The sequence below is a fragment of the Cupressus sempervirens genome, chromosome 9, assembly GCF_028749045.1.
Source record: "Cupressus sempervirens isolate cs-2001-9-10 chromosome 9, ASM2874904v1, whole genome shotgun sequence".
NCBI lineage: Eukaryota > Viridiplantae > Streptophyta > Pinopsida > Cupressales > Cupressaceae > Cupressus > Cupressus sempervirens.
In genome coordinates this window covers 491895984-491908179 of record NC_143126.1, presented here as the reverse complement: position 1 = coordinate 491908179, position 12196 = coordinate 491895984, and the positions used below count along the sequence as shown (strand labels likewise).

Sequence of the window (12196 nt, the reverse complement as noted above, 5' to 3'; positions counted from 1 at the left end):
ATCTACTAGTTGGTAGACATAATGGCAACTCTCTAGCAATTGAATTTAATTTCATACATGCACATATCTAATTTAATGTCATACACGAACATATCTAATTTAACGTCATACATGAACAAACATATAATATAAAATGATAACCAATAATGTCATATACATTAACAAACACATAATATATTATGATAACCAATAAGTTCATATATGAACAAACATATCATATATTAACCAATAATGTCATACATCAAACATGTCATAGATCAAATATAGAATGTCATATGTACATCAAATGTGTATTGAATATGTCTCTTAGATGCCTATATATATACATGGGGAAGGAAACAAGTCTCTATATATATGTATCAAATATCTCAACTACATATTTTCCTTCCCATGAGGGGAAGGAAATGAGTCTCTTGACGTCCTCTGCCATCGTGTGGAGGGAGATAGTGGAGATGACGGGGCCCTCCTGACATGCTCACTTGACCTCTTGTTGAGGCTCTTCTCCAGGTCCAACTGATACAAAGAAAGTAGATATGAATCAATATTTATTATACGTTGAAATCAAATATATGTACTCACAAAATCAATTATTTTGTTACCGCCAACAAATAGTCACTCTGTAAGTCCACCTCAAATGCTCGTGGACGATCAGGCGTGACAAGACCCTACAACAATTCAATAAATATAATAACTTATAAATAACATTGGAAATTTTGAGATTTACTATTATAAATAACAACTAAAATGAAGAAAATTCTTTCATACCTCCGTCAGTGGCCGTGAGCTAGCCACAGCTGCGGCCACTCCACTATCAACAGACTGTCGCAGATGAGGAGGTGTGTTTGACATCATGAGCTGCATTTCATACAATACACATTATATCTAACATGAAACATGGAATAAATATAATCAAATGAATTAAATAAACATGAAACAACTGTACCTGTGTGAAGCTTGTATGATGTCTCTGCTCTGCGTCTGTGGTAAAGGTTGAGGGTCCTATGGAGAAATGATGCACATGCATATTTTTTTGGTCAATCCTTAATATGATTAAGTAATAAATATATGTATTAACTAAAATGATTAAATTGATACATACCTTAGGACTCATCGAAGGGACAAAAAATGGGCCTGGAGGATCACTGCTAGGCCCAAGAACACTTTGACCCTAAATTTTGAACAATGTCAATAAATCCTAATTAATTAATCATTCACTATACATATGAAATGTGATCAAATTAGTAATTTACCTGTGTGTCAATCCCAAATGTCTCGTTCAGGAACTAATCGGTGACAAGCCCATCATCTGCACCATCTCCGACATGAGTGCCAAATGTGCATAGGGATCCGCATGAAGTGCACATGTGACCACGACGTGTAGAAGGCTCCCCCTCAACTAATGGGCTTGTTGAATGGATGAGGGTCTGGGTCAAAGCATTAATGGTCCCTAGAGTGCTGGCCTCTACATGTTCCTTCACAACTGAAGGAATAATCACATGCTCGCGCTGTGGATGGACCACGGCTGCCCTAACTACATTAGGGTCATGATGTGCTCCTGGCCTCTCAAATGATGACCCCCCACCTCTACCCTGGGAGTCTAACATATCAAAATAATTGGGGATCTCCCCAAGGACAAACTCACAATATAATTTCTTCAAAAAATACATGGGGACCTCGTGATTGTTGCAAGGAGGGGCATCAAAAACCATCCACCATCTATCCCAAAAATTATTTCTAATAGCATCATGTATGCACCAATGGATGGGGAATCATTTAGTACCCTCTCTAACAGTATTTTGCTCACCGAGTTTTCTAAATAATGCACATATACTACCTTTTGGTATTTCCTTTTTTCTAACATCTTCATATGACAATTTATTTGCATAAAATCTTTTTTGTTCATCCCTCTTAGCCCACCAAATATCTAACTGACCGCAAACTGAGGCTATCTGAGTGTTAATGGATTCAAGAGATGATGCCAATTGAGCCCTCATTGGATTGGTTTGTCCGAATTCTTTCAACCGAGCAATGATTCCTTCTGATTCAGTTTTGCCTCTCTCTATTTCATTTCTTATATTTTCTTGTGTGCCTGGTGGAGGTCTTGTAATTGGTTCGGGTTGTGAAATTTGTTCTTCCTCTTGAGGAGGGTTTTGGTTTTGGGGTTGTTGAGGGTTTTGATGTTCTTGTGGATTTTCTGGTTGATTATGAACATTTCCTGATAAAAAATCAATTGAAATTCAAATAAATAAACAAATCTAAATGAAATTTGTAAAAACCCTACAAAAGAATATAAAAAACTTACAAAACAATATGAAAAATATATCAAACAATGCAAAGTTAGGTTTATATCACTTACAGCGTCGTCGTGGGTGCACTTGTGGTCTTGGATTTCATCGACGAGGAGGCATTTTGGCAAATGGTGGTGCAAATGTTGAGTCTTCAACTCGCATATGCGCTGCTCGCTGTAGGAGTAGAAGAAAATGTTGATGAAAATTATGGGCTGCGGGTTTGCAGCCCATCATATATACTTTTTAAAATAGGAAAAAAAAATTTCCTTCTCACCTTTTTGGCACCACAACTCGGTGCATATGCCCTAAAGGATTTCAAAAAAAAAAATTAAAATTTTAGGGGGGGGGGCAGACTTTGCACTATGTTATGTTTTTTTTTCTGAAAAAATAGTACCACTTTCTATGGTCCCCTTTTTTGAGGGCCTAAAACCAAATCATTTTGGGAAAAAGTTTGTAGTTTAGAAACTAGATTCAAATGACCACTTTTTTTTTGTCATATCTTACAATTTTGAGCATAACTATCTTCAAATTCTTGTCAAAGTTCAAAAAAAATTTATTTAAAAAAGAAAATAAAAAGTGGCCACTTATACCCCCCTTTTGGCACCACAAATTTGTGCACTTACCCTGGACATAATGTTTCCTCTTGGATATCTATGTCATTATTTTGGTGATCCCCTCCTCTATAATATTTTTTCCTCTCTCCTTTGACTATTTTTCACTTTTGAAGCCTCCTTCCTCATTAAGTATTATTGATATGTCATTTTGAGGCTTATCCCTTTTGGAGTCCCTCCCATTCCTCTTTAGTTTCTACCCCTACATGGAACTTTCATCACCCCTTTTTTTTTTTGCAACTATCTCTAACCCCATTTAAGCTAAAAGGGGAGCATTCGTGATGAATCTTAAAGCCTCCCCTCCCTAATTTGTTGAGATAATAGTTCCCACAATAACTAAGTTGAGTGAGGGTGTAGCTTCTCTTATTTCCCCCTCTTCCAAAACATCCCCTATAGGGAATTTCGCAATGTTAAAGCCTCCCTTTTCCTTATTAAAGATACTCTGTGTACTTGGAGGAGGATAAGGAACAAAAGGGCTCTCATTCGGGATCAAAGAAGCTAATGTAGGGTCCTCTATGATAGATCCTTTCATGAATATCATTTCTATTATGAGTGACCTTCCCTTTATGGATATATTTAAAAACTTAGGTTTACAGATGTTGGCATCCATATTGATAATGATAATATGACTAGAGAACCTCAATTCAATTTCCACAAAACATACATATTTCCCTAACTTGTTACCTATTAATTGAAGAGTTTTTTTAGTAGTTTGATGGGAATACTAGAAAACCTAATAGAAATTTGTATTATACAGGAGCTTGGGTTTTTTAGGTTAAAGAAAGGTTGTAAATCAAGGACTCTAAAATATTTACCTTTGAAAACTAGGGCATTTTTAAATAAAAATTCCTTTTCCAAGCTATAGCTGCAAAAATCAATATAAAGAAAATCATTGTCCAAGATACTTACTTCTAATTTCTTACCATAAGATTCTTTCAACCATATCACAATAGATTCTACCTTTGTACCTATTCTTGTCTATCTGGCATAGAGTTCATACTTCTAGCATTGTCACTGGGTATATTCTATTTCATAACCTTAAAGATTTACAGTGAGGATTTCCTCCTTGTCACTCGTCATTGGACTAGGGATGAATTGTTCTTATTGGTTTTTGGGGGCTTTCTTCCTAGCTAGTTCAGCTTTGGGATCTAATTTGAATTTAGGAAATTGTGATCTCATAGTCTGATCTCTTAAAGGAATGAAAGGATTAGAATCCAAATGATGTCTGGGCATAGTTGATCTTGATCTTCTTGTAGAGGGAGGTTTTGACCTATGTGAGTTCTAAGGATAAGAGTGGGAAAAAATTGAGTTTTTGGGGGATAAAACATTATATCTTGTCATTTGGGTCATTTAGATTTTATAATGATCCAATCCTCATCTTGAGATTCATTTTGCATTTGGTTTACACCAAGAAATAAGATAGGAAATGTTGAGGGAAAAGAAGGGGAGAAAAAAAAGAGTTCCAAGAAAGGGGAAGGGAAAATTTGGGGTGGGGGGGGAGGGATCTACAACTAGGATGAGGGGGCACATTGCAACTTAAGTGAGGAAAAAAATAGTTGCTAGGAATCACTTATGCTCCAACACTCATTATGATTAAGGATAGAGGGGTTGTAGCTGATTTCAATAGCCTCCCTCATCTCTCTCTAAAATATTTTGTTCTCCCTAGACACAATTTGTGTTTTCTTCAAGAAAATATCGTGTTTGGTGGAACTAGAGTGCTTTGTTAGGGCTGACTTACAAACACACTCATTTTTAGTGTCTACAACATGCTCTTTAATTCAAGTGCTAAAGGCATGACTAGTCTCACATGTGTAGGGAATGCCACAAGAACACATAACTTTGTAGACCCCAAACCCCAATATAGCATCCTTGTAGTCTTTAAGAGGTGAAATGAAACCCTTCAAGGTGATCAAAGGTTTGAAGGCAAACCTAATGCCTTTTTTTTATCAAAATCTTGGAGATCTTATGGAAGATGCCAAATACATAATGGAGATTGATAAAAGGGTTAGCCTTAGGAAGAGAGGGAGTGGGCCTGGGAAAATAATAAATGAATGATCTTGCTTGGCAAAAAGCTCTAGAGATTTTCTTTGTAGAATAATCATTAAGCATAAAAACATGACAAAGATGAGTGAGTTATAGATACAAGTGGTCTTCATTGTCTAATATGATAGGATTTTAGTGCAAGGGTTTTGAGGAACTCCATTTTTTGTCTAGGGTGGTGGTAAGAGGTCGCATGAAGATACATGTCACTATGGGTGGCTTTGCAAAAAAACCCATGACTAAGAGAGCCATTAGATTTCATGTGGATCATGATATCAAGGAATGTCAAGTGCTAATCAAACTCAACCTCCATGGTGAAGGAAATTCAAGGAGTGACATTGTTGAGGTGAGCATTAATTTCCTCTAACCTGTCAAGACTCTCGGGCCAACAAACATTGGTGTCATCCATGTAATGTTGCCACCACATGAGCTAGAGGGGGAAATATCTCAAGGCAATGTCCTTAAATTGCTTCGTGTATAAGTTTTCACTCAAAGGAGAGAGGGGTGAGCCCATGGCCACACCATCAAATTTCTTATAAATGATGCCTTGGATAGAAAAGAAGGTGTCCAATACAAGCACAACTCAACAAGGGAAGTGATCTCCTCATTTACCTTATGCTTGATGATCTTAATAGCATCAAGAAGGGGAATTCTAGTGAAAAGAGAGACCACATCAAAGCTCGCTAAAATGTCATTACTATCACACCTAGCATTCTAGAGTTCTTGACATAGAAATCAAAATTATCCACAAAAGGGGCCAACTGTTTAGCAAGAAAGGAGACCAACTTGTAGCTGGGGGAGCCTATGGTATCTATAATGGACCTCAATGGAATGTTTTCCTTGTGGATTTTAGGTACACCATAGATGAAAGGGGTTAAATCTTTAATGGGACAAAGATGCCTTTTTGTCTCACCATCAGAAGAAGAGTTAGCAATAGCTACTTTGACCTTCTTCATAATCTTGGTACAAGGATTGTGGGAGACAACTCCATAGCTATAGGTACCTGATAGAACATCACATGCATCTTGGCAATGTAGTCTGACTTGTTCAAGATTAGAGTGGCATTTATCTTATCTGCTTTGGATATAATGAGATCATGATTCTAAAAAATATTCTTAAAGGATAAGACCTCATCTTTGCGGATGTTGCACCTAGGAGGTTTGGCTTGTCTAAGAGAAAAAATACTATCACACCTAACTTCCTCAGCAATAGAGGTAGAAAAAGAATGAATTGTATTCTCTAACTCGATAAGGAAGTCAATGAGTGCAATGGTGCACAGAGATAAAGAGAAATTTAGACCCCTCCTGAGAAAGTTGAAAGCAATGGGTTCAAGATGGCATTAGATAAATTGACCTTTGACTTGGACTCCAAATTCAATGGGACGGGATGAGGGCCCACTACGGGGAACAAGGTGGTTAACCAAAGATGAAAGTGGGGAATGAGAAAATGGGCACAAAGGTTGAACCAAGGTCAAAGGAGAGAGAAGGAAGGGAGAAATGGCTAACCCCATGGGGGAACAAGGATACTGAGTAGGGAGAGGAAACTAGGAGGTCCAAGAGAGACAAGTGTTGCATCAAAGGTTGATGCACAACAAATAAAGATACATAGAGACCCATCCATAGGACAATGGCTATGCAGTTGTTATTTATATAACCTACCAAGGGGGAATTAGTATACCTAGTTTTTTCTTAAAGCCTCCCCTTGGTATGTTATCTAAGTAACTAACTACATAATCATTGTCCATCCACAGTGACACAAGTCTGGCCTTGTAGAGACTCATTAATCACAACACCTGCACAAGAATGGAGATTAGTGGGTGGAGCTCAAGGCCCACAAGGCATATTAGAGATGACAACATAACACAACCTAGTATCAAAGAAATAAATGCTACCCACAGAGAATGTTGGAAGAGAGAAAATAGAGGAGCACATACCTAGTGACCCAATCGAAATGTTGCAAGATGATCATTGTTGGTCAACAGGTTCATTGTGGTCTACAATTCCATCACTACTCCCAATGCAAATGTCCTCAATGCTACCAAAATGAAAATCATCGCACCAACATTCCTCTCCTTGCACTTAGAAGGCTAAGGTGAATGTTGGTGGAAATTAATTTTCCTTTCTATAAAATATGTCCTAAAAGTTCAAATTCACTACTTCTCTAGTTCCACCAAACACCATATTTTCTTAGAGGAAACTCAAATTGTGTCTAGGGAAGACAACATCTTTAACAGAGAGATGAAAATACAATGCATTTGGTGTCAAATTGCATCGGCAATTTGTGATGGCGGTGTAATTTGTGGTGATTTTTATGTTTTTTTTGCAATTTTCCCCAACACCATCACAATACCGACATTGTTGTTGACATGATTATAAACATAAAAAGAAAAAGAAAAATGGTATCATTCTCTATTTGTTTTGATCAATTGTCGAGCTATGCATGAAAGAGGTGGAGAGCTCCAAACGAGGGTGGAGAGCTCTGAACTTTGTCGTGCCCTTGTGATAGGTGCTTTTTGTTGACATGCCCTTGTTCTGGATCAGAAATCTCTTGTTCTAGATCTGAAATCGACAAATGCTTTTTTTCTCAAGCCCTCAAAACTTTGAGAAGAAGTTTTTTCCTTCACTCCTCCCCCTCAAAAACCGATGAACAGATCCACCATTTTCTCCACATTTCTCCTTTCCTTCACATTTTACGTTTCCTTCTCTTTCCTGCTTACACGAATAAATAACAGAACTACACTAATCTAAGGTTAAGGGCATCTCAGACCAGAATGCTCAAAACTGGTACTAATATCATCATTTTCAGCTGTTTGGAAATTTTTTTATCTCATGTCGTTAGGACGGCTCAAATATCATTATTAAATTTGACTTCTAAGTTAAAAGTCTTAAATAGTGACTTTATTTTTTCAAATTTAATTTTTTCTTACTTTATTTTTCCAAATTTAATTTTTTCTTACTCTGTGATGTTTAAAAATAGTGAAGACATTTTGATGGACGCTACCTCACATGTTGGAAAAACTTTACAGCAAAACCGACATTCAAGTTTGTATGTGGAAGATTCTTATAGATTTCAACACTTGGGCTTCTGGTGAGCTGAGAAAATTAAACTAAGAAATAGGAATAGAAACAGGACCATTTTTGTACTATTTCGGATCATACTACATGATTCATCATCAAGATGTAATAGAACAAAAAAATTTTAAAATGAAAATAATACTTCATCATCTCATATGCAACCAAGATAACAGACTCAAATCAAAGAATTGAATATCTTACCATTCTTATGAAATACGATTTTAAAATGTTTGACAAACTCTGAACACAATATTTGAATCACTGATAAATAATAGTAAAAGTAACACAGCATTCAATCAATATGAAAAGAAGTGACAATCTTTACAAGAAAGGTTCAGTTACATTCTTTACATGATTCATCATACTACTGCCACCTACCTCGATACAGTCAAGAAAACTATGCACATTCTAAGAAATAATTTAACTCGCTCTTGAATGACCTTAAATTGATTCCTACGCAGATCAATGTTTAAGCTCATTGACATAATCCTTGCCAATTAATCCTTTCCTGAAAAACTGCTCCAGATACTCTTTGTAGGATGATGCTCCATACAATGGAGGATTCTTTTCATTTATCAATTCTTTGGAAGGGGAGATAATTACATTTTGATATGGAGCACAGAACATGGCCCATGACATCCTCACGCGATCTTTTTGAACAAAACTCCTATGTTCAATGCTTTTGTATTTGCCATTGCTCAGAATCTATCTTCCAAAAAATTGAAGAAATTTTTTTAAACTAACACCATAAATTATTAACATGCAATGCATTTTGTGTATTTAAGAAACACAAAATATTTTTAAAATAGCAGGTAAATTCTAAGAGATCCATAATGCTACAGTTCTATTCAATAATATAGGAAAGCTATATGCAGCATGCTTATTCTTTAAGCATACGAAATAAAGTATGAATACAACATGTTCTTAAGGAGGCAACCACCTCTAAACTTAAACAGAGGAAAAAATTAAGTTTGAAAAAATAATTCAATTTTGACTATTTAACACTTTTAACTTAGGAATCCAGTTTTAGTGTGTGATGCTTAAGTCATCACATGTTAACCAAAGAGAACAAAATTTAATCCTAAAATTATTAATCATTAAGATGATCTTTAAAACTATCTATATTTTCTTTTAGAGATGAGATGAGAGATTGACCTCAATTTGATCACCAATATTGACAACAAGAGCACCTGGAATGCATGGAACAATTCATTGTTCTTGAGAACTTGCAAACCTGGGGTTTCCTCTTGAAGGAGAATTGTGAGGGCGTCCACATCAGAGTGAGCTGAGCTGCCCAACACCAGTTCGGGCTGAGGGCAGGGAGGATAGTAGTTTATGACGAAGTGAATTTCCTTCCTCTCTCCACCCAATGCCGCATTAAGAGCATTTTCATTTGCCAATCCAAGGCCACCACTTAGTGACTGCATCACAACTTCCCACAATTTGCAAACCTTTTTGGAGTATTCATCCATCACTTCCTTGCAAAATAATTCATAATCGGACTAGATCAATCTAAATAATTCATAATCATATTAGAAAGTTCTTGTTTTCCATTGTTATTTCTGGATTTTTTTAATTTTTTCTATGAATAAGGGGCTTAAGTGGAAAGTTTCGGATTAAAATATGATAAAAATAATATAGTTTAAACTCATGAAGTTGCTGGAAGAGGATCAAGAAAAAACAAATGGAAAACAAACTTTGAAGATGATTTCACTAACCTAGAACTTGTTCCACTCAGAGATCAAACACTAGAAGCTACACAATCACTTTTACAAAAAGCTAGACCTAACAACCTAACAGCAAATGAAGATTTTTAATTGTTATTCCTTAGTCTGAGGAAGTGGAAAATCCTTTTTCTGAATCGAACTACTGAGGGGTTTCAATCCCTAGGTGTCATCTTGCTCTTCCTCTTCTTCTTCTACATCCCTTGACTCAGGCCTCTATATCCTTCTTCATATCTACCTCTTCCACTTCTGCTTATTGTTTTCCACTATTCCCATTTTGAATAAACCATCAGAAAAACTATTCCCATCTTTGTAGATGTGGTTAATTGTAACTGCTCAAATTTGTGCTATTTTTGGATTCGAGTATGTTGGAGTCTTTAATTATCTATATTTTTCTAAATCTCTATTATTTTATTCATGGGTTATAACATAATAAAAAGTCTTGATGTAAAGATTCAAACATAATCAAATCTTCTAAAGTAATATTAGCTTAACAATGGATCCAAATATGTGATCTAATATGTTGATGCAAAACTTTGACCACACTAAATCCTCCAACTCCTTGTTATTCTAACAATGGATCATAAAGTATGATCCGAAATCTTGATACATTACTCCACACAACTATAATAGAACAGTTCTTTGTCATTCTAATCATGGATCAAGAGTGTGACGTCAACAACCCCCAAAGTGGATCAAAACAATCATCCAAGCAGTTTGTTGCTATTTATGGGTTGGATTGTGACAAAGGTTTTGTATCAATAGTTCAGACTTCACATTTAGAATTATCATTTCTTCTCCTCCAACACTTTTTTATTACAACAATAAACCATAGAATTTAATCTAAAATAGTTTGAAATTTTTAAAACAATCAAATCTTAATCTCTGTTATCCTATTATAAACCATAAAGATGTGAACTGAAACTTTGATAAAAAGCTCTAATTTAATGATCAAATCTTCTCACTCCCCTTTATTGCCAAGAGAGATCTTAAAATAAAATCTAAAACATTGGTAAAACAAACTTGGCATAAAGAAATCTTGTAACCGTTTATTGCCCTGATATAGAAACCCCAAACACAATGAAATCTGAAAGTAATAGAAAACTATAATATCAATTAGAGAAACTTGATCTCATTAATCCTGTACATAGAGATATGAAGAGAAGAGTACTCAACGTGAAATCGGAAGGCTGTTTGGGCCATTTGTCAAGGACTTTGAGCGAAACAGGCCACACAATATTATAATAGAAATCTCTCCAGTCTGGTCGTGCATCAGCCGAAGTTCCCAATTTGGTGCCATACCCAACATGGCTCCCCCCTCCATTTTTATAGACTTCCTTTTCTTCCATGGGAAGATCAAAGAAAGCCTTCCCCACAGCTTGTACTCGGGCAATAAGTGACTCAGAAATCCCATGATTAACAACCTGAAAAAATCCCCACTCCTCTGCAGCGCTTGAAATTTCATCCACCATAGCTTTGGTGAGAGGCTGCACGTCCAAGCCATGCAAGTCAATGATTGGAATATGGACGTCCTTTGCATGAGAAGAATTATTGAAGGTCTCCTTTGTTGGCCTCACATATTGTGGTGGAACTGTTTGGATTCCACTCTCTGCTAAGCTCTGTACTTCTTCTCCATGGATGCAACAAATAAAACCTTCCACACTTTTACAGGCTTTGAATGTTTACAAAACACAACTCGTCTAAACAAGGTTATCATTCACATTAAACAATACCTCTTCGATGGAATCAATGAAGGTGGATGGAAGACAACTGTTATTGGAAGGTGGATGGAAGACAACTGTTATTGGAAAACTCTACATTTTTGGGAGGTATAACATTGGCCACATCATATGCATTATCTAATCACTCTTGTTTTCCAAAAGAGTGAGTGAATTGATTGAAACCAAAATTACTTCAATGGGTTTATCATGGCAGTCGCTTTCCTGCAATTCTTTAAATCTTTTGGAGTCAAGGCACAAAACATTTCCGTTCAGGACATTCAAAACAATTCATCTGTATATTGTCATATAGTAGATGCATCATGTGATGTGTAACATCAAAAGTATTTTAAAAGCTGTTGTATAAAATTATGAAACTCGAGGAAAGGGAAATTGTTTTCTCTATTTAATTTTTGCAATAGAATTATTTTATTTGTTTAAATATGGTGAATTCAAATAATAGAATTATATTTCTTTTGTTTATCTATATAGTAAATATTTTGGATTGGGATTTACGTCGATTAAGGGAGCTTCTTTTCAAGTAGTATTGGAGGATGCATTGTGCCACCATCACTATCACATAAAAACTTCACCGAAAGATCTTATACCCAAGATCTGAAAAACATAATCAGTTTTTTTTAAATGTGATCACATAAATTCATTTATAAAAATAAAATAATTAATGTTTCTAGAATTACAAAAATTTACAATTTATTTTCTGCATATATATTTTTGATTAAT

At 35.7% G+C, this 12196-nt stretch overlaps 1 protein-coding gene and 1 long non-coding RNA gene across 2 annotated transcripts; both read right to left on the bottom strand.

Annotated features, from left to right (window-relative positions):
* Nucleotides 1-221: 221 nt before the first annotated feature.
* On the bottom strand, nucleotides 222-845 carry LOC149539477 (uncharacterized). The gene is made up of 3 exons (XR_016355914.1): nucleotides 766-845; nucleotides 600-665; nucleotides 222-513 (listed from the first exon to the last, which is right to left on the bottom strand). It is a non-coding gene; the product is annotated as an uncharacterized LOC149539477 (long non-coding RNA).
* A 6685-nt stretch (nucleotides 846-7530) lies between these two features.
* On the bottom strand, nucleotides 7531-11514 carry LOC149539476 (flavonol synthase/flavanone 3-hydroxylase-like). The gene is made up of 3 exons (XM_089802582.1): nucleotides 10862-11514; nucleotides 9204-9515; nucleotides 7531-7647 (listed from the first exon to the last, which is right to left on the bottom strand). The coding sequence occupies exons 1-3, from the start codon at nucleotides 11207-11209 to the stop codon at nucleotides 7531-7533; spliced, it is 777 nt and encodes a 258-aa protein (XP_089658708.1). The 5' UTR covers nucleotides 11210-11514.
* Between the last annotated feature and the right edge of the window lie 682 nt (nucleotides 11515-12196).

Excerpts from the sequence above, each read along its gene's own strand:
- LOC149539476 (XM_089802582.1), bottom strand. The coding sequence starts at position 11,209 with ATGGTGGATGAAATTTCAAGCGCTGCAGAGGAGTGGGGATTTTTTCAG. Across the intron at positions 9,516-10,861 it reads CAGGATTAATGAGATCAAGT|TCCGATTATGAATTATTTTG; the intron begins TTCTCTAATTGA and ends AGATTGATCTAG. Across the intron at positions 7,648-9,203 it reads AATTGTTCCATGCATTCCAG|GAAAGAGAAGGAAACGTAAA; the intron begins GTGCTCTTGTTG and ends TCGTGTAAGCAG.